We start from the raw sequence: 23161 nt of genomic DNA on the forward strand, positions 1-23161 counted from the left end.
TCATCCCCAGCCCGTGCAGTGCAGTATGTCTCCTTACAAATAGAAATCATCCCCAGCCTCTGCAGTGTAATATGTCTCCTCACATATAGAAATCATCCCCAGCCCATGCAGTGCAGTATGTCTCCTCACATATAGAAATCATCCCCAGCCCGTGCAGTGCAGTATGTCTCCTTACAAATAGAAATCATCCCCAGCCTCTGCAGTGTAATATGTCTCCTCACATATAGAAATCATCCCCAGCCCATGCAGTGCAGTATGTCTCCTCACATATAGAAATCATCCCCAGCACCTGCAGTGTAATATGTCTCCTCACATCTAGAAATCATCCCCAGCCCCTGCAGTGTAATATGTCTTTTCACATATAGAAATCATCCCCAGCCCGTGCAGTGTAATATGTCTCCTCACATATAGAAATCATCCCCAGCCCGTGCAGTGTAATATGTCTCCTCACATATAGAAATCATCCCCAGCCCCTGCAGTGTAATATGTCTCCTCACATATAGCAATCATCCCCAGCCCGTGCAGTGTAGTATGTCTCCTCACATATAGAAATCATCCCCAGCCCGTGCAGTGTAATATGTCTCCTCACATATAGAAATCATTCCCAGCCCGTGCAGTGTAATATGTCTCCTCACATATAGAAATCATCCCCAGCCCGTGCAGCGTAATATGTCTCCTCACATATAGAAATCATCCCCAGCACCTGCAGTGTAATATGTCTCCTCACATATAGAAATCATCCCCAGCCCGTGCAGTGCAGTATGTCTCCTCACATATAGAAATCATCCCCAGCCCGTGCAGTGCAGTATGTCTCCTCACATCTAGAAATCATCCCCAGCCCCTGCAGTGTAATATGTCTCTTCACATATAGAAATCATCCCCAGCCCATGCAGTGTAATATGTCTCCTCACATATAGAAATCATCCCCAGCCCGTGCAGTGTAATATGTCTCCTCACATATAGCAATCATCCCCAGCCCGTGCAGTGTAATATGTCTCCTCACATATAGAAATCATCCCCAGCCCCTGCAGTGTAATATGTCTCCTCACATATAGAAATCATCCCCAGCCCATGCAGTGTAATATGTCTCCTCACATTTGGAAATCACCCCCAGCCCCTGCAGTGTAATATGTCTCCTCACATATAGAAATCATTCCCAGCCCCTGCAGTGCAGTATGTGTCCTCACATCTAGAAATCATCCCCAGCCCCTGCAGTGTAATATGTCTCTTCACATATAGAAATCATACCCAGCCCGTGCAGTGTAATATGTCTCCTCACATATAAAAATCATCCCCAGCCCCTGCAGTGTAATATGTCTCCTCACATATAGAAATCATCCCCAGCCCCTGCAGTGCAGTATGTCTCCTCACATATAGAAATCATCCCCAGCCCCTGCAGTGCAGTATGTCTCCTCACATATAGAAATCATCCCCAGCCCCTGCAGTGTAATATGTCTCCTCACATATAAAATTCATCCCCAGCGCCTGCAGTGTAATATGTCTCCTCACATATAGAAATCATCCCCAGCCCCTGCTGTGTAATATGTCTCCTCACATATAGCAATCATCCCCAGCCCGTGCAGTGTAATATGTCTCCTCACATATAGAAATCATCCCCAGCCCCTGCAGTGTAATATGTCTCCTCACATATAGAAATCATCCCCAGCCCGTGCAGTGCAGTATGTCTCCTTACAAATAGAAATCATCCCCAGCCTCTGCAGTGTAATATGTCTCCTCACATATAGAAATCATCCCCAGCCCATGCAGTGCAGTATGTCTCCTCACATATAGAAATCATCCCCAGCCCGTGCAGTGCAGTATGTCTCCTTACAAATAGAAATCATCCCCAGCCTCTGCAGTGTAATATGTCTCCTCACATATAGAAATCATCCCCAGCCCATGCAGTGCAGTATGTCTCCTCACATATAGAAATCATCCCCAGCACCTGCAGTGTAATATGTCTCCTCACATCTAGAAATCATCCCCAGCCCCTGCAGTGTAATATGTCTTTTCACATATAGAAATCATCCCCAGCCCGTGCAGTGTAATATGTCTCCTCACATATAGAAATCATCCCCAGCCCGTGCAGTGTAATATGTCTCCTCACATATAGAAATCATCCCCAGCCCCTGCAGTGTAATATGTCTCCTCACATATAGCAATCATCCCCAGCCCGTGCAGTGTAGTATGTCTCCTCACATATAGAAATCATCCCCAGCCCGTGCAGTGTAATATGTCTCCTCACATATAGAAATCATTCCCAGCCCGTGCAGTGTAATATGTCTCCTCACATATAGAAATCATCCCCAGCCCGTGCAGCGTAATATGTCTCCTCACATATAGAAATCATCCCCAGCACCTGCAGTGTAATATGTCTCCTCACATATAGAAATCATCCCCAGCCCGTGCAGTGCAGTATGTCTCCTCACATATAGAAATCATCCCCAGCCCGTGCAGTGCAGTATGTCTCCTCACATCTAGAAATCATCCCCAGCCCCTGCAGTGTAATATGTCTCTTCACATATAGAAATCATCCCCAGCCCGTGCAGTGTAATATGTCTCCTCACATATAGAAATCATCCCCAGCCCGTGCAGTGTAATATGTCTCCTCACATATAGCAATCATCCCCAGCCCGTGCAGTGTAATATGTCTCCTCACATATAGAAATCATCCCCAGCCCCTGCAGTGTAATATGTCTCCTCACATATAGAAATCATCCCCAGCCCATGCAGTGTAATATGTCTCCTCACATTTGGAAATCACCCCCAGCCCCTGCAGTGTAATATGTCTCCTCACATATAGAAATCATTCCCAGCCCCTGCAGTGCAGTATGTGTCCTCACATCTAGAAATCATCCCCAGCCCCTGCAGTGTAATATGTCTCTTCACATATAGAAATCATACCCAGCCCGTGCAGTGTAATATGTCTCCTCACATATAAAAATCATCCCCAGCCCCTGCAGTGTAATATGTCTCCTCACATATAGAAATCATCCCCAGCCCCTGCAGTGCAGTATGTCTCCTTACATATAGAAATCATCCCCCGCCCCTGCAGTGCAGTATGTCTCCTCACATATAGAAATCATCCCCAGCCCCTGCAGTGCAGTATGTCTCCTCACATATTGAAATCATCCCCAGCCCCTGCAGTGTAATATGTCTCCTCACATATAAAAATCATCCCCAGCCCCTTCAGTGTAATATGTCTCCTCACATATAGAAATCATCCCCAGCCCCTGCAGTGTAATATGTCTCCTCACATATAGAAATCATCCCCAGCCCCGGCAGTGTAATATGTCTCCTCACATATAGAAATCATCCCCAGCCCATGCAGTGTAATATGTCTCCTCACATATGGAAATCACCCCCAGCCCCTGCAGTGTAATATGTCTCCTCACATATAGAAATAATTCCCGGCCCCTGCAGTGCAACATGTCTCCTCACATCTAGAAATCATCCCCAGCCCCTGCAGTGTAATATGTCTCTTCACATATAGAAATCATCCCCAGCCCATGCAGTGTAATATGTCTCCTCACATATAGAAATCATCCCCAGCCCCTGTAATGTAATATGTCTCCTCAAATATAGAAATCATCCCCAGCCCCTGCAGTGTAATATGTCTCCTCACATATAGAAATCATCCCCAGCCCATGCAGTGCAGTATGTCTCCTTACATCTAGAAATCATCCCCAGCCCCTGCAGTGCAGTATATCTCCTCACATATAAAAATCATCCCCAGCCACTGCAGTGTAATATGTCTCCTCACATATAGAAATCATCACCAGCCCCTGCAGTGTAATATGTCTCTTCACATATAGAAATCATCCCCAGCCCGTGCAGTGTAATATGTCTCCTCACATATAGAAATCATCCCCAGCCCCTGCAGTGCAATATGTCTCCTCACATATAGAAATCATCCCCAGCCCGTGCAGTGTAATATGTCTCCTTACATATAGAAATCATCCCCAGCCCCTGTAGTGCAGTATGTATCCTCACATATAGAAATCTTCCCCAGACCATGCAGTGCAGTAAGTCTCCTAAAAAATAGAAATCATCCCCAGCCCCTGCAGTGTAATATGTCTTTTCACATATAGAAATCATCCCCAGCCCCTGCAGTGTAATATGTCTCCTCACATATAGAAATCATCCCCAGCCCGTGCAGTGTAATATGTCTCCTCACATATAGCAATCATCCCCAGCCCGTGCAGTGTAATATGTCTCCTCACATATAGAAATCATCCCCAGCCCGTGCAGTGTAATATGTCTCCTCACATATAGAAATCATCCCCATCCCCTGCAGTGCAGTATGTGTCCTCACATCTAGAAATCATCCCCAGCCCCTGCAGTGTAATATGTCTCTTCACATATAGAAATCATACCCAGCCCGTGCAGTGTAATATGTCTCCTCACATATGAAAATCACCCCCAGCCCCTGCAGTGTAATATGTCTCCTCACATATAGAAATCATTCCCAGCCCCTGCAGTGCAGTATGTGTCCTCACATCTAGAAATCATCCCCAGCCCCTGCAGTGTAATATGTCTCTTCACATATAGAAATCATACCCAGCCCGTGCAGTGTAATATGTCTCCTCACATATAAAAATCATCCCCAGCCCCTGCAGTGTAATATGTCTCCTCACATATAGAAATCATTCCCAGCCCCTGCAGTGCAGTATGTCTCCTCACATATAGAAATCATCCCCAGCCCCTGCAGTGCAGTATGTCTCCTCACATATAGAAATCATCCCCAGCCCCTGCAGTGTAATATGTCTCCTCACATATAAAAATCATCCCCAGCGCCTGCAGTGTAATATGTCTCCTCACATATAGAAATCATCCCCAGCCCCTGCTGTGTAATATGTCTCCTCACATATAGCAATCATCCCCAGCCCGTGCAGTGTAATATGTCTCCTCACATATAGAAATCATCCCCAGCCCCTGCAGTGTAATATGTCTCCTCACATATAGAAATCATCCCCAGCCCGTGCAGTGTAATATGTCTTCTCACATATAGCAATCATCCCCAGCCCATCCAGTGTAATATGTCTCCTCACATATAGAAATCATCCCCAGCTCCTGAAGTGTGATATGTCTCCTCACATATAGAAATCATCCCCAGCCCCTGCAGTGTAATATGTCTTCTCACATATAGCAATCATCCCCAGCCCATCCAGTGTAATATGTCTCCTCACATATAGAAATCATCCCCAGCTCCTGAAGTGTGATATGTCTCCTCACATATAGAAATCATCCCCAGCCCCTGCAGTGTAATATGTCTCCTCACATATAGAAATCATCCCCAGCCCCTGCAGTGTAATATGTCTCCTCACATATAGAAATCATCCCCAGCCTGTGCAGTGTAATATGTCTCCTCACATATAGAAATCATTCCCAGCCCCTGCAGTGCAGTATGTCTCCTCACATATAGAAATCATCCCCAGCCCCTGCAGTGTAATATGTCTCTTCACATATAGAAATCATTCCCAGCCCGTGCAGTGTAATATGTCTCCTCACATATAGAAATCATCCCCAGCCCGTGCAGTGCAGTATGTCTCCTCACATATAGAAATCATCCCCAGCCCCTGCAGTGCAGTATGTCTCCTTACATATAGAAATCATCCCCCGCCCCTGCAGTGCAGTATGTCTCCTCACATATAGAAATCATCCCCAGCCCCTGCAGTGCAGTATGTCTCCTCACATATTGAAATCATCCCCAGCCCCTGCAGTGTAATATGTCTCCTCACATATAGAAATCATCCCCAGCCCCTTCAGTGTAATATGTCTCCTCACATATAGAAATCATCCCCAGCCCCTGCAGTGTAATATGTCTCCTCACATATAGAAATCATCCCCAGCCCCGGCAGTGTAATATGTCTCCTCACATATAGAAATCATCCCCAGCCCATGCAGTGTAATATGTCTCCTCACATATGGAAATCACCCCCAGCCCCTGCAGTGTAATATGTCTCCTCACATATAGAAATAATTCCCGGCCCCTGCAGTGCAACATGTCTCCTCACATCTAGAAATCATCCCCAGCCCCTGCAGTGTAATATGTCTCTTCACATATAGAAATCATCCCCAGCCCATGCAGTGTAATATGTCTCCTCACATATAGAAATCATCCCCAGCCCCTGTAATGTAATATGTCTCCTCAAATATAGAAATCATCCCCAGCCCCTGCAGTGTAATATGTCTCCTCACATATAGAAATCATCCCCAGCCCATGCAGTGCAGTATGTCTCCTTACATCTAGAAATCATCCCCAGCCCCTGCAGTGCAGTATATCTCCTCACATATAAAAATCATCCCCAGCCACTGCAGTGTAATATGTCTCCTCACATATAGAAATCATCACCAGCCCCTGCAGTGTAATATGTCTCTTCACATATAGAAATCATCCCCAGCCCGTGCAGTGTAATATGTCTCCTCACATATAGAAATCATCCCCAGCCCCTGCAGTGCAATATGTCTCCTCACATATAGAAATCATCCCCAGCCCGTGCAGTGTAATATGTCTCCTTACATATAGAAATCATCCCCAGCCCCTGTAGTGCAGTATGTATCCTCACATATAGAAATCTTCCCCAGACCATGCAGTGCAGTAAGTCTCCTAAAAAATAGAAATCATCCCCAGCCCCTGCAGTGTAATATGTCTCCTCACATATAGAAATCATCCCCAGCCCCTGCAGTGTAATATGTCTCCTCACATATAGAAATCATTCCCAGCCCCTGCAGTTCAATATGTCTCCTCACATAGAAAAATCATCTCCAGCCCCTGCAGTGTAATATGTCTCCTCACATATAGAAATCATCCCCAGCCCGTGCAGTGTAATATGTCTCCTCACACATAGAAATCATCCCCAGCCCCTGCAGTGCAGTATGTCTCCTCACATATAGAAATCATCCCCAGCCCCTGCAGTGTAATATGTCTCCTCACATATAGAGATCATCCCCAGCCCGTGTAGTGCAGTATGTCTCCTCACATATAGAAATCATCCCCAGCCCCTGCAGTGTAATATGTCTCCTCACATATAGAAATCATCCCCAGCCCCTGCAGTGCAGTATGTCTCCTCACATATAGAAATCATCCCCAGCCCCTGCAGTGTAATATGTCTCTTCAAATATAGAGAAATCATCCCCAGCCCGTGCAGTACAGTATGTCACCTCACATATAGAAATCATCCCCAGCCCGTGCAGTGTAATATGTCTCCTCACATATAGAAATCATCCCCAGCCCATGCAGTGCAGTATGTCTCCTCACATATAGAAATCATCCCCAGCCCCTGCAGTGTAATATGTCTCCTCACATATAGAAATCATCCCCAGCCCCTGCAGTGCAGTATGTCTCCTCACATATAGAAATCATCCCCAGCCCCTGCAGTGTAATATGTCTCCTCACATATAGAAATCATCCCCAGCCACTGCAGTGTAATATGTCTCCTCGCATATAGAAATCATTCCCAGCCCCTGCAGTGTAATATGTCTCCTCACATATAGAAATCATCCCCAGCCCCTGCAGTGTAATATGTCTCCTCACATATAGAAATCATCCCCAGCCCCTGCAGTGTAATATGTCTCCTCACATATAGAAATCATCCCCAGCCCCTGCAGTGCAGTATGTCTCCTCACATGCAGAAATCATCCCCAGCCGCTGCAGTGCAGTATGTCTCCTCACATGTAGAAATCATCCCCAGCCCCTGCAGTGTAATATGTCTCCTCACATATAGAAATCATCCCCAGCCCCTGCAGTGCAGTATGTCTCCTCACATATAGAAATCATCCCCAGCCCCTGCAGTGTAATATGTCTCCTCACATATAGAAATCATCCCCAGCCACTGCAGTGTAATATGTCTCCTCGCATATAGAAATCATTCCCAGCCCCTGCAGTGTAATATGTCTCCTCACATATAGAAATCATCCCCAGCCCCTGCAGTGTAATATGTCTCCTCACATATAGAAATCATCCCCAGCCCCTGCAGTGTAATATGTCTCCTCACATATAGAAATCATCCCCAGCCCCTGCAGTGCAGTATGTCTCCTCACATGCAGAAATCATCCCCAGCCGCTGCAGTGCAGTATGTCTCCTCACATGTAGAAATCATCCCCAGCCCCTGCAGTGTAATATGTCTCCTCACATATAGAAATCATCCCCAGCCCCTGCAGTGCAGTATGTCTCCTCACATATAGAAATCATCCCCAGCCCCTGCAGTGCAGTATGTCTCCTCACATATAGAAATCATCCCCAGCCCCTGCAGTGTAATATGTCTCCTCACATATAGAAATCATCCCCAGCCCCTGCAGTGTAATATGTCTCCTCACATATAGAAATCATCCCCAGCCCCTGCAGTTTAATATGTCTCCTCACATATAGAAATCATCCCCAGCCCCTGCAGTGTAATATGTCTCCTCACATATAGAAATCATCCCCAGCCCGTACAGTGCAGTATGTCTCCTCACATATAGAAATCATCCCCAGCCCCTACAGTGTAATATGTCTCCTCACATATAGAAATCATCCCCAGCCCCTGCAGTGCAGTATGTCCCCTCACATATAGAAATCATCACCAGCCCCTGCAGTGTAATATGTCTCCTCACATATAGAAATCATCCCCAGCCCCTGCAGTGTAGTATGTCTCCTCACATATAGAAATCATACCCAGCCCGTGCAGTGTAATATGTCTCCTCACATATAGAAATCATCCCCAGCCCCTGCAGTGTAATATGTCTCCTCACATATAGAAATCATCCCCAGCCCCTACAGTGTAATATGTCTCCTCACATATAGAAATCATCCCCAGCCCCTGCAGTTTAATATGTCTCCTCACATATAGAAATCATCCCCAGCCCCTGCAGTGTAATATGTCTCCTCACATATAGAAATCATCCCCAGCCCCTGCAGTGTAATATGTCTCCTCACATATAGAAATCATCCCCAGCCCCTGCAGTGTAATATGTCTCCTCACATATAGAAATCATCCCCAGCCCGTGCACTACAGTATGTCTCCTCACATATAGAAATCATCCCCAGCCCCTGCAGTGCAGTATGTCTCCTCACATATAGAAATCATCCCCAGCACATGCAGTGTAATATGTCTACTCACATATAGAAATCATCCCCAGCCCCTGCAGTATGTCTCCTCACATATAGAAATCATCCCCAGCCCCTGCAGTGTAATATGTCTACTCACATATAGAAATCATCCCCAGCCCCTGCAGTGTAATATGTCTCCTCACATATAGAAATCATCCTTAGCACATGCAGTGCAGTATGTCTCCTCACATATAGAAATCATCCCCAGCCCGTGCAGTATGTCTCCTCACACATTGAAATCATTATGGAGGTGAAGAGCTGTGGACGTCCTCCCCCCCCTCCCCCCTGCTCAGTGCTTTCCCATGCAAACTTGAAACCTCCCCATGATAAATTAGGTCCCAAAGCGGGGGGGGGGGGGGGGGGGAGGAGCTGTAAGCAATAAGAAGGGCAGAGATTTAGCACAGTAGGGCGTGGTATGGGCAGGCTTTGGGGGTGTACATTATGTTACAGACTTGAGAGGAAGTAATTTTTTCAGAGTGAAGAAGATGATGGAAGCTCAGGCTCCATAACCAGGAAGTGCTGCTATCTTCACAGTGGCATAGCATACAAACGGGATGGGGCAGACATATAATGAAAAGTGCGGTGGCATCATTGAGTCAAGATCTGACCTTTGGCAGGTACTTATTTTCAGATTTTTCACTATTGGATATCTCCTTTAAGGGGTGTTACAACTTCAATTACCTTATCCCCTGACTCAGGGATGTTACTATAGGGAGTGCAGAGGTAATAGTTGCCCTAGGGCCCAGGGGCCCAAGGGGGCCCAAAAGACATCTCTGCCTCATAAAGGCCCTTTTGTTACAAGCTATGCCTCGGCCCTGACTTATTTATTTTGAATAGAGCAGAGGGTCAATTAGCATGCCGCTGCTCCATCCATTCTCCATGAGCCACTGGTGATCTCCGGAAGCTCCATAAACATTGAATGGAGTAGCAACACACTCCTTTATTCCCTATACTGTAGATAGGGGATAAGTTAATTTAAGTCAGAACTCCCCTTTAACTCCTTAAGGACGCAGCCCATTTGGGCCTTAAGGACACAGAAAATAGTTTTTTTTACGTTTTCATTTTTTCCTCCTCGCCTTCAAAAAATCATAACTCTTTTATATTTTCATCCACAGACTAGTATGAGGGCTTGTTTTTTGTGAAACCAGTTGTCCGTTGTTGTGCCATCACTCACTTTATTATAAAATGTAAGGAGCAACCAAAAAAATACTATTAGTGTGGGGAAATTAAAAAGAAAACCGCAATTTTGCTAATTTTGGAAGGTTTCGTTTTCACGGCGTACAATTTATGGTAAAAGTGACATGTGTTCTTTATTCTTTGGGTCAATACGATTAAAATGATACCTGTGATATAATACTTTTCTATTACTGTTGCGCTTAAAAAAAATCGCAAAATTTTTAACCAAATTAGTTTGTTTAAGATCCCCTATTTTGAAGACCTATAACTTTTTCATTTTTCCATATAAGCGGCGGTATGATGGCTCATTTTTTGCGCCGTGATCTGTTATTTTTATTGATACCATATTTGCTTATATAAATCTTTTAATACATTTTTTATGATTTTTTGGGAATAAAATGTTATAAAAAAAGCATCTATTTTGGACTTTTTTTTTTACGTTCACGCCGTTCACCGTACGGTATCATTAACATTTTATTTTAATAGTTAAGATATTTACGCACGCGGCGATACCAAATATGTATATAAATATTTTTTTTTACACTTTTTGGGGGTGAAATAGGGAAAATGGGGCAATTTACATTTTTATTGGGGGAGGGGGTTTTTCAATTTTTTTTACTTTTTTTTTTAACCTTTTTTACTTTTATTTTTACACTTTAATAGTCCCCATAGGGGACTAATTAAAGCAATCATTCGATTGCTAATCCTGTTCAGTGCTATGTATAGGACACAGCACTGATCAGGGTTATCGGTCATCTTCTGCTCTGGTCTGCGGGAAGGCAGATCAGAGCAGAAGACTCCTGGAAGACAGCGGAGGCAGGTGAGGGGACCTCCGGCTGCCGTTCAGGATGATCAGATCGCTGCGGCAACGCTGCGGGCGATCCGATCATCCAATTAAGTGACCACGATGCTGCAGATGCCGTGATCGGTATTGATCACGGCATCTGAGGGGTTAATGGCGGACATTCACGGGATCGCGGATGTCCGCCATTACCGGCGGGTCCCTGGCTGTGATCAACAGCCGGGACCTGCCGCGCATGATCCGGGCATCGCTCCGATGCCCGCGGTTATGCTTAGGACGTAAATGTACGTCCTGGTGCGTGCGTTAAGTACCACGTCACCAGGACGTACATTTACGTCCTTCGTCGTTAAGGGGTTAAAGGGGTTATCTGGGAAACAAAACAAATTCCATATCACCCTGCAATTTCCAGTAGGGGCCTGGCTTTCATCACTCAATTTAATATTCTTTAATATTCGCTTCATAGCGCTCTGGCCCCCACCTTCGCAGATAAGGAGATTGTGAGTGGTTCGAGCAGTCAGATCCCCTGTGATCAGACACTTATCCACCTATCCCGTGGATAGATGATGAGCTTTGTTCCCCATATAATTTTAAGAACTCTTTTTTTTGTGTCCTACAACTTTGACAGATTCATTTTGAGTCAGATTAATTTCTTACACACAGTCTGTAGCAAAACATTAATAAAGTATATTGTTGTAAACATAGCACTCATCTTACAGATATGAACACTGATCTTGCACACCAAAAGAGTAGTGTTTGCTGACTCTGTGAGCAGATTTTAGGTGAGCCACTTTCCTGTCCTTTTTTCTGCTCCAGATGCCTGACACTGGTATGCATCAGGACTTTGTATACAACCTTAGGCTGGTTAGCAATGCATCCTCTATTGACTAAAGGCTCTAGTCACTAGATTATGCATTCCTAACCAGCCTTAGGACTTGTGGTGGTTGCTTGCAAACTACACTAGTCGAGTATACCCTATACAGCCGCAAGTGCTGCTGGTTCCACTTCCCTTACCAGTGCCATGTTGCTGTGACCTCCTCCTTCTCCTGAAGTATGTCAGCTCCTTTGGGTCTTTATTTAGGGGGCTGGTGTGGAGTCTGTATCGGTTTATGGGAACAGGTTTGGGGTGTATATTAAGTTTAGGGGCTCTGGTTTGGAGTCTTTCTTAGTTTAGGGGCTCTGGTCTGGTATCTTAAATCATTTAGGGGCTCTTGTTTGGGATCTGTATTAGTTTAGGTGGCCTGGTCTGAGGTTTGTATTAGTTTATGTGGTCTGGCCTAAGTTCTATAATAGTTTAGGGGTCTTTGCATTATCGCTGGAGGAGTCCGAGCAGAGGAAAAAAGGTTGGTTGGGGGGCGCACACCATAAGCAATAAAAGCACCATGAGCACTGTGGATTAAAATTTTTTATTTTTTATTTGGATAAAACAGATGACGCGTTTCTAGAGTGCCTACTCTCTTTTTCAAGGAGAGACTTGAAAAAGAGAGCGGGCGCTATCGAAATGCGTTGTCTGTTTTATCCAAATAAAAAAATAATAATTTTAGTCCACGGTGCGCGTGGTGGTTTTACTGCTAGCAGTGTGCGCCCCCCAACCAACCCGGGATTGTTTTTCCTCCTTTTGGACTCCTCCAGCGGCAATGCAAGTATTCTCTAGCCATTTCCCTGCAGGTGGATCCAGGTCCGGGGCAGCCACACAATGAAATTTGTCACTACATGCTAAAATAGATGTTGAGCTCTTAGCCCAACATCGCCAGGTATGTGAGCACTCTGTGTAACTACATATACCTGTCTCTCTCTTGGTAACGGCACCAGGTAGTGCCATCGTTTGACCATTTTTCTGTTTCCACATATCTCAGTTTAGGGGGTCTGTCATTTAAGTCCTTCCTGCTTTCACTGCTTAAAAGCAACTAATTCTCCAATGTGATCAAGAATGGACCTGACTACCTTAGGCCTGGTTTTACTGTCTACTTTCTCCATGTTTTTGAATCTGAACAGCATCTCCATAATTTAGGCATAGAGTAGTATATGGTTGTTACTGGTAGTCAGGCCCTTAATATGGCAAAGACAATTGGGAGAATTTATCAAGGCTTACATCAATTGGTGTAAAAAAAAAGTTGCACATTTTTACACAAGGCTTTATGCAAAGACAAAAGTATTTCATTCGATTAGTTCATTCATTCAGATCTAGGATGTGTTATCTTAGTGTTCCCTTTATTTTTTGACTATAACTTTGTTTTTAACACCAAAACACTTGCATGCAAGCCTTGATAAATTTTCTCCAATGGACTTAAATGAAGATCAAATAATAATAAAAACCTCAATCTGATATATTTTTAATGTGTGCTGCCTGTAAACATGTCAATTTTCTTACACATTATAAAAATATACATATAACCACATTAAGCCCACATCACAATTTTTACTTTGTGACAAAACACAATGCTTTCTTTTTCTTTTTTTATATATGTAACTATATATCTGCAAAGAAAGGATTTTTTGTGAAATGTATTTCAAGCTAGACATAAGGGATAGGCCTCAGCTGAGAGCTACAGAACAATTTTCTTCAGAGACAGACTTTTTATCCTTTTAGATACATGCCCTTGGTTTTATTTGTGATTTCAATCAGATAACCTTTTCACTTTGTACATGAATTTCACATACATATTGACTAATGGAGACCCCGCAGTACCACAGGTTACAGTATATCAGAGCTATGTGTCACCATTGCCAATGTAGGAGCACTGATTGGGGATCTTAGACCTGCACCAATTTCTAGGCGAAGGGCAAATCCTCAACACATGTGAAGTAAAATTACATAGAGATTAACATCTTATACCTAGCGAAATGCCAGAATTCAATTTCCTTGGTTTGTTTGCTTTCACAATTAAAGTGATACAATGTTTTTCTTTTTCATAGACTAATTCAATGTTTTTATATATTTTTTAATTTTTTATTCTAGATTCTGAAAGGCCAATAAAAGCTGTTGCATCAGTTACTGGCAGTGAGGCTAACAACAGAAACATGAAACAGGCAGGCCCCGGATTCATGCCACCCACTTCTTCTGTTCCTGAGATGCCAGAAAATCAGCCATACATGTCAAACTTTCCTCCAGTGCCATTTTTTTGGATGCCCCATGGAATGCACTATGGACAGTTCCAGGTAGGTGCATTATTAGTCTCCCACCCATTCTGCAAGTTCTGTGCATGAGTCCTGTTCGTCTTTATAGGTAATGTAGCATAAAATGCCTTTTCCAGTCACAAAGGTTTCATAGTTGTAGTCATGCTCAGGCTCCACTCACCACAGCTTGAGTGACATCCCTAAAAGCTGTCATGTTGCTTTCGATCCTCAGCTTTAAGAGACATCACTTGTGGTGGGAAGAACCCACATATGTATACAAGCTTAATACAATTTGATCATTTGCTAACAGTGTCCTTGGATTTAATTTTAGAGTACTGTGGATTGCATTTGATTACATTATTTAGCTGTTGTGATGCAAAATACTTTTAAAATGGTTGTCTGATATTACCTTTTTTGGTCGAATTTAAGAAAAAATTTGCTTTGCAACAAATCTGAATATCACCGCGCTTCGATCACACAAATCGCTTCATTAAACTCCATTTAGTGCGGTCCAGGCTCCAGGGAATCTAAAATGGCGGCTCCACATGTCAGGACATGGGGCAAAGAACGCTGGGAAGGCGGGAAAACGGGTAGGAGGGATGACCCTGAATCACATGCAGCATGCAGCCTATCAGCAGCCAGCCACCCTCGTGATGTCGCAGCCCTATATAATCAGCAGCTATCTTGCGGACAGTCACTCACAGTGTTCTATTGCAGAGAGAAAGGGGCAGTATGTGTTGCACAGAAAAGCATTTTTACAGCAGCGTTTCACCTCAAGCCCAAATCCAGCCTAGAAGCACTGATAGGGAAGGGAGAGAGATTGAGAGAGACAGTGCAATTTTGGGTATATTACAGCAGCGATTCACCTCAAGCCCAAATCCAGCCTAGAAGCACTGATAGGGAAGGGAGAGAGATTGAGAGAGAAAGTGCAATTTTGGGTGTAGTACACAGCGACTGTGTGCTGCAGCACTGGTGTGTACAACAACTGAAAAGATAATAGTAGCCAGCCAGTTAGGGTGAGCAGAGTAATAAAAGCCATAATCACCTGCTATTAGTGCCTAATAAAGGTTGCGTAGCGGAGCGTAATATTCTCTATTAGGTGTAACTTGTGCGTACATAGGTGATGTACCATTTTGTTCCTGTTAAAGTCTTAAGGCCTAGTTACTGTGAAAGGCCAGCCAAAAAGTACACACCTGCTGCTGTTCTAGGCAAATTATGTTTTAAGCGTAGTGGAGCGTATTGTACTCCCCTCATAAGTGCATACCACATACGTACATCTACGTTGTGCACCATTTTGTTCCTGTTATAGTCCTAAGGGCCTAGTTACTATGAAAGGACAGCCAAAAGTACATTCATGCTGGTGTTGTAGACAAATACTGTTTTAAGAGTAGTGGAGCGTATTGTACCCCCCTCATAAGTGCATATCACATTCGTACATCTACGTGGTGTACCATTTTGTTTCTGTTATAGTCCTGTGGGCCTAGTTACTGTGAAAGGCCAGCCAAAAGTATACACCTGCTGGTGTTGTAGACAAATACTGTTTTAAGCATAGTTGAGCGTATTGTACTCCCCTCATAAGTGCATACCATGTACGTACATCTACGTGGTGTACCATTTTGTTCCTGTTAAAGTCTTAAGGGCCTAGTTACTGTGAAAGGCCAGCCAAAAGTACACACCTGCTGGTGTTGTAGAAAAATACTGTTTTAAGCGTAGTGGAGTGTATTGTCCTTCCCTCATATACGCACTAAGTATCTCAGGCAGAGAAGTGCCACGATTTGGCAGAGGCCTAAATTCATCAGGTGCAGGCAGAGGTTGCAGCAGACTAGAGGCGAGTGGTAGCAGGAGTCGCAGAGAAAGCCCTGAGCTTCCAGCATCAGCTAGCTGTTGTGTCTCGACCAGCAACCCATCTGCCGTCATCGATTGGTTAACGTGGTCATCCACTTCATAACAAGTGACATCTGACACCCCCAGTCAACAGTCGGTGGGTTCCTCAGATACAACCCTCAGTTGGCATGGCCCGAGAGCAGTCCCTGTCCTCCCAATGCCTCTGTCCTATGCTGTTCCCTCCCCCAAAAGAAGTATCGTACGCTGTGGGTTCAGCTCTACTATTTAGTGAGGATGATCTACTAGAGGACAGTCCACAGCTACTGCCCAGCCAAGAAGTGGAGGAGACATCCGCCGCTTCCTCCGCTAGGCAGGCAAGTAGTTATAAGGAGAGTGGCGTGGGAGGGATCATCATTAGGAGAGAGGGTTGCAGGTTGCCCATGAGGCAGCAGCTGAGCCAGCAAGGTGGTAGCATGGTTGGCAGTCTGCATGGTGGCAGAAGTGGGAAGTCTGGAGCCAAACATGCCCGGGGCAAACCACCTGCTTCGCGGCGGCCAACCTTCCCAGGAGGTAGTGGAACAGAGTTTCCTGGAGTCGGCGGCAGTAGCAGTCAATCAATGCGGACTGTTAGTGGGAAAATCAGCTACTCAGCGGTGTGGCAGTTTTTCATCAAGCATCCGGAGGATGTTAACCTGGCCACATGCAAGATGTGTCGGCAGAAGGTGAAGTGTGGCCCGGGTCCCAATGTTGTCACCACAACCCTTTATCAACATATGCAGCATCACCATAAAGCGGCCTGGGAGAACCGTGGCTCCGATGTGGTGGTCCAGCCTGCTGCATCCCTGTTTCAGCCAGCCAAAACTCCACCACCTCAGCCAAAAGGAGCTGTCTGTCATACCCATCTTCTGTCGCTCCAGATGCTCCTGCTCCTCTGTACACCGTAAAGCACACCCTCCTTGAGCTGCAGCCATTTCCCAGGGTTTTTAGGTGGAAATAGGGAGAGGTTCCTGTGTGGGGCTGCCCTTTTTAGGGTGAGTAACTTGCCAAGAAGGGAATTAATAATTCGAGAGTAGGGCCTTACAGGGGAAGTTTTTACCCCCACCGGTTACAATGGACCATACGTTGTTCCCTTCCATCTTTTAGAGGTCTTTGCATCACATCAATACTTGGTGTTGTAGGTGGCACATGTTTTTTGCACACCTTTCCTTTTGTGTGATTTCCCAAAAATGTTGGGTACATATATTTTACCCTAAGATTATTATGAAAAGTTGCGTTTTACGTAATGTATATCCTCACTAACACTTACAAAAGAGACCAGTTTCTTCTGCCTTCCTGCCTCAGCTACCATTCTGATCCTGCCACCCTCCTGACACCACACATCTGATGTCAAGTTCTCCTTTTTTCACCCATCTTCATCACCGGGTACTGGTATTGCCAACTACCGCCCCACTCTGTCACCGGGTCACTTTCAGAACTCCTGGTGCTGCTGATGCCATCTCCAGGCTGTGTCATTCAGCCACTATATGGTCTTCTCTTGCTGCCGCCAACTCCAGGCAGTGTCATTCAGCCACTATATGGTCTCCTCTTGCTGCTGCCATCTCCAGGCTGTGTCACTGTACCGCCATGTGGTATCCTCATGTTGCTGCCACATTAAATAAAACTTTTTAGGTTTATCTATTTGAAATCTTCAATTTAAATGTTTAAAAATATCTTTTCAATTGTAATGCCCTATGGTCTCGTCAGGCTGTTGCTACCTCCAGGCTGGGTCATTCAGCCACTATATGGTCTCCTCATGCTTTCGCCACCTCCATGCTGTGTCATTCAGCCACTATATGGACTCCTCATGCTTCAGCCTCATCCAAGCTGTGTCATTTAGCCACTATATGGTCGTCTCATGCTGCCACCACCTCCAAGCTGTCTCATTCAGCTACTACATGGTCTCCTCATGCTGCTGCCACCTCCATGCTGTGTCATTCAGCCACAATATGGTCTCCTCATACTGATACCCCCTCCAGGCTCTTTCATTGTGCCACTCTGCTACAGTGATTCTAATAGCGACGCCTCTAATCTGCATGTCATACTGAATAACAATATTATTTAACTAACCCAGCACACTCACTATGCGTGTTACAGCAAGGCAAAGTGTTCTACACTCCTATTGAGGCTCTCTGTCAGCCAGAAATAGCCATTTTTTATAGCGATTCACCACCAATAAATTCAAACCGAAACTATTTCTGGGGGAAAATTTGTCAAATCGGCCGAATCAAATTTTTTAAAAATTTGCTTATCTCTAGTAATTATAAAACACTTTGCTATTTACTTGCTGTTAAAATTCTCATCCTTTATATCAGAGGTACTCAACTATTTTTTAGTGAGGGTCCGCTTATCCGGGTCTGCCATCAGGTGAAGGTCCACACTGAACGCTAAGGCCTGTTCACAAATAGCGGCCTCAGTGCCAAACGAGCAACTGAAGTGTGGAGCATGTATGACCTGAATACTGCCACACACTGTACCCCTGAATATAATACTGCCACACACTGTACCCCTGAATATAATACTGCCACAAACTGTACCCCTGAATATAATTCTGCCACACACTGCACCCCTGAACATAATACTACCACACACTGTACCCCTGAATATACTACCACACACTGCACCCCCTGATTATAATACTGCCACACACTGTACCCCTGAATTTAATACTGCCACACACTGGTCCCCTGATTATAATACTGCCACACACTGTACACCTGAATATAATACTGACGCACACTTTACCCTCTGAATATAATAATGCCGAACACTGTACCCTCAGAATATAATACTTGCACACACTGTACCCCTGAATATAATACTGTTGCACACTGTACCCTCTGAATATAATACTGCTACACACTGAGCCCCTGGTATTTTACTGCCACACACTGGGCCCCTGGTATATTACTACTACACACTGTGCCCCTGAATATAAAACTGCTGCACACTGTGCCCCTGAATGTAATACTACCACACACTGTACCCTCTGAATATAACAATGCCACCCACTGTACCTCTGGTATTTTACTGCCACACACTGTGTGCCTGAAAATAATTCTGCCATACACTGTACCCCTGAATATAATACTGCCACGCACTGGGCCCCTGGTATATTACTGCCACATACTATGCCACTGGTATATTACTGCCACATACTATTCCCCTGCAATATTACTGCCACACGCTATGCCCGACAAACACTGTGTGCCCTGTACCGACTAATTGTACCTCTGTGCCCCAAATAATTGATGCCACTGTGCCCCAAATAATTGATGCCACTGTGCTCCCAGAATTAATGATGCCACTGTGCCCCAGAGTTATTTATGCCACTGTGCCCCCATAATTAATTATGCAACTGTGCCCCCAGGATTAAGTATGCCTCTGTGCCGCACAACATTAATGATGCCGCTGTGCTCCCAGAATTAGTGATGCTACTGTTCCCCCAGAACTAGTGATGCCACTGTGTCCCCCCAGAATTAGTGATGCCACTGTGCCCCCAGAATTAGTGACGCCACTGTGCCCCCAAAATTAATGATGCCACTGTGCCCCCAGAATTGATTATGCCACTGTATCCCCAGAATTAGTGATGCCACTGTGCCCCCAGAATTAGTGCTGCTACTGTGCCCCCAGAATTAGTGATGCCACTGTTCCCCAGAATTAGTGATGCCGCTGTGCCCCCAGAATTAATGATGCAGCTGTGCCGCACAAAATTAATGATGCCGCTGTGCTCTCCCCATCCATCCACAGTCTCCTCACCACCTATCCATTAACAGTCTCCTCACCCCACCATCCATTCATTCTCCTCACCCCCCCAAACGCATCCATTCATCCACAGTCTCCTCACCCCCCATCCATGAACAGTTTTCTCACCCCACATCCATTCATTCTCCTCACCCCCCCAACCCATCCATCCATCCACAGTCTCCTCACCCCCCCCCAAACCCATCCATCCATGGTCTCATCACACACACACATTCCTGCTCCTTCCATCCATGCACAGGTCTCCTCACCTCCCCCCTCGGTCTACTCACTTCTCCCCCAGCTAATACACTAACCCCCACTGCTGCTGGTAAAGTGTGAGGTAGCGCAGAGGGTGCTGTTTCTGTACTCCTGTGTGCGCTGCCAGTGATCTGTGGGGTCAGATGCGGGGACCTGTCAGGGGCTTGGAGCAGACGTGCACCTCTTCTCCCAGCAGCCCCTGACCTGTCCGGTCCTGCACAGTTTTTAAAGAGTCCGTGCTGGGGATTAAGGTTTTTAAAGCTCAGAAATTTTAAATGCAGGAGGGGTGTTAGGAGTAATTAGAGAATATAATCTGAGTTAGTTTAGAAAATATGGTTTTATGACAGGTACGCTTTAAAGGGTGGGAGGGTACCAAATTGTGCTCATCACATGCAGGCAAAACCACACTCACATGCAATATTCAATAGCCATATGATGTTGCCGGCTACACAATGTTGGTGAACATCACATACTGGTGTTGTTTAGTGCACATTCTATGATTTGTGCACTTTTGAGACAAACCTTGGGTGGAAGTTGAGCGCTGGAGAGCGGAAGCGGTAATACTTTTTCTGCTTCTTGGACAAACCCTTTAAGTCCTTTTGGACTATGTTCTGTGGACTGATGAGTTGAAAGTGGAATTTTTTAGAAGACACGGGTCACCCCAACCCATAGCTTATTCATTTTTACCCACATGATCTTTAGGCTGTGTTCACAAGGTGAAATTTCCTAGCAAAATTGCACAGTCATTTTCTGCTGCAGGATTCCATTTATTTCAATTGGATTCTGCTGCAAGGTGCACACGGCTGAATGTCCACGGCAGTATGTTTCTGCCACTGAAATTCCAACTCTGGTGTCCACTGGAAAATTAAACAGTTTAATGTTTCTGAGTATGCCTCTTGGAAATGCATTGATGTCTATAAAGATGACACATTTCTGAGCAGTCCTAGTGCCGCCCAATCAAGCAAATGTGCGGAATGTCTGCCTGTTTTTTTTTTGGGCGGATGTTCCCCCTAGTTTTGGCCATGTGAACATGGCCTTAGCATGATTTCTGCTTTTCTTACATAATATATATTTGATATTGTTGAGATGTACCTAGCAAGTTGTAGCAGCAGGCACTTTCTGTAGCTGCCATGGTTGACATTATATTACTGTATCTGGTTCTATTATTATAAATATGCATTACATTCAACACTACTGTATAGACATTGAAGCAGTTATTATTGTTATTTCACTGTGGGTCCTGTATTGTTTTATAAGAACGTTGGTTTTTAGACTAGTATTATTATTATTATTATTATTACAAATCAGATAAAAAATGTTTATTAACATTTTAAACACATTTTTAACCATTAAGGCTAGGCTTCCACACAGGTAGTTTTTTCTGGCTTTTTCTTTTTCTTTTTTTTTTTTGCATAACTGCCACTGCAGTCAGAAGTAGATCAAACAAGAAGGAGAAGTACCAGTCCTTCCTTTATATTTCCCATTTATATTGAATACACTTCTGACTTTGGCTCAAAAACTGCAGTGGCAGTATTACAGAAAACATCAGGGAAAAAACAGTGGGGAAACCTAGCCTTAAAGGGGTACTCCAGTGGAAAACTTTTTTTTTTTTTTTAATCAACTGGTGTCAGAAAGTTAAACATATTTGTAACTTACTTCTATTTAAAAATCTTAATCCTTCCAGTACTTATCAGCTGCTGTATACTACAGAGGAAGTTCTTCTGCTTTTGAATTTCTTTTCTGGCTGATCACAGTGCTCTCTGCTGACACCTCTGTCCATGTCAGGAACTGTCCAGAGAAGGATAGGCTTGCTATGGGGATTTGCTCCTGCTCTGGACAGTTCATGGACAGAGGTGTCAACAGACAGCACTGTGGTCAGACAGAAAAGAAATCCAAAAAGAAAAGAACTTTCTGTGGAGCATACAGAAGCTGATAAGTACTGGAAGGATTACGATTTTTAAATAGAAGTAATTTACAAATCTGTTTTACTTTCTGCACCAGTTGATTTATTTCCATCGGAGTACCTATTTAAGAAAGGATGGCTTGGTGCTTTGCTTGCCCCCTGATTTCTGTTCCATGATCTGTTAGTTACTTGCTTGCAGGACCTGTGAAAAGGCGTTTTTACTCCCCATGTAAGTAACAAATGCAGAAAACCTAGTCTTTTCTCCCTAGTGCTATTTGGATCTACAGATAGAAACTGTTTGCAGGCTTAAGAGTAGTTTTATATCCTACTTTATATTACGGCTTTAGGAGTACAGTCTACTGTACTGTATGTTACTCATGCCTTCAACTGTATTGCATATGTTTTTTATTAAATAGTATTGGAGATTGCAGAAGTAAATTACATGAATATAAAATCAATAGACTCTTTTGTTGCAGAATTTAAGATTATTTGTTCTTTGCATTCCAAATACCAGTTAATCCCAGAACAATGTTTTAATGTTCCTTGGCAGTAAAGGAATTAAACTTTGTTGCAAGACAGATTACTGGTTTACAGACGCAACAGCTGTTTATGTAAACCTGTGCAGAATGTTTGACAGTGTTTAGAAAAAGGGAAATTTAGTTCAATTTATCATGTGGAATGGTAGATTAATTTTAGGAATTAGGGTACAAGATTATAACCTGTATTATAATATATCATAGTGAAGGAGGAAAAAAAAGAGGGGGGGGGATGTGGGGCACTCTCTGGCATAGTAGGTTGATTCTTGATGGTCAATAGAGGAGAAGAGAAGTAGAGAAAGTCCACCACCACACCTATGCGGTGGTACTGAGCTCAGGAAGCTGAACGTAGGATTGGGCACGACACCGTTGGTGGACTCGGTTTGTGGTGGGATGTTACAGCCTGCTGCTCGGTTCCCCCTTCCCCCAAAAAGGGGTATGGAAATGACAATGAAAGAAATGGAAGCACAGAAAATGCGGGGGGTCTGTCTTCCGAGCACTACTGTGGTCGTGAAATAACATCAAGGTGCCAATAGATACACAGGATTCTTTTTATTGCAACATAAAAAATACCAACTGGACAACGCGTAGAGAGGAAAATGTCTTTAAAACGATGTGGGGTACACTAAAAGTCATGTTTCTGTCATATATAGATAGAATAAATGCGGAAATTAAAA

At 44.3% G+C, this 23161-nt stretch overlaps 1 protein-coding gene across 3 annotated transcripts in view; it reads left to right on the forward strand.

The window, feature by feature from the left end:
- Window positions 1–23161, forward strand: part of C2H1orf94 (chromosome 2 C1orf94 homolog) — a 282773-nt gene that overhangs the window by 87282 nt on the left and 172330 nt on the right. For all 3 annotated transcript variants that reach the window (XM_056557010.1, XM_056557009.1, XM_056557011.1), the window contains one exon: window positions 14026–14225. In XM_056557010.1, the coding sequence (XP_056412985.1) occupies window positions 14026–14225 (200 nt within the window). The remainder of the gene's footprint in view (window positions 1–14025; window positions 14226–23161) is intronic.

The sequence above is a fragment of the Hyla sarda genome, chromosome 2, assembly GCF_029499605.1.
Source record: "Hyla sarda isolate aHylSar1 chromosome 2, aHylSar1.hap1, whole genome shotgun sequence".
NCBI classification, from domain to species: Eukaryota; Metazoa; Chordata; class Amphibia; order Anura; family Hylidae; genus Hyla; species Hyla sarda.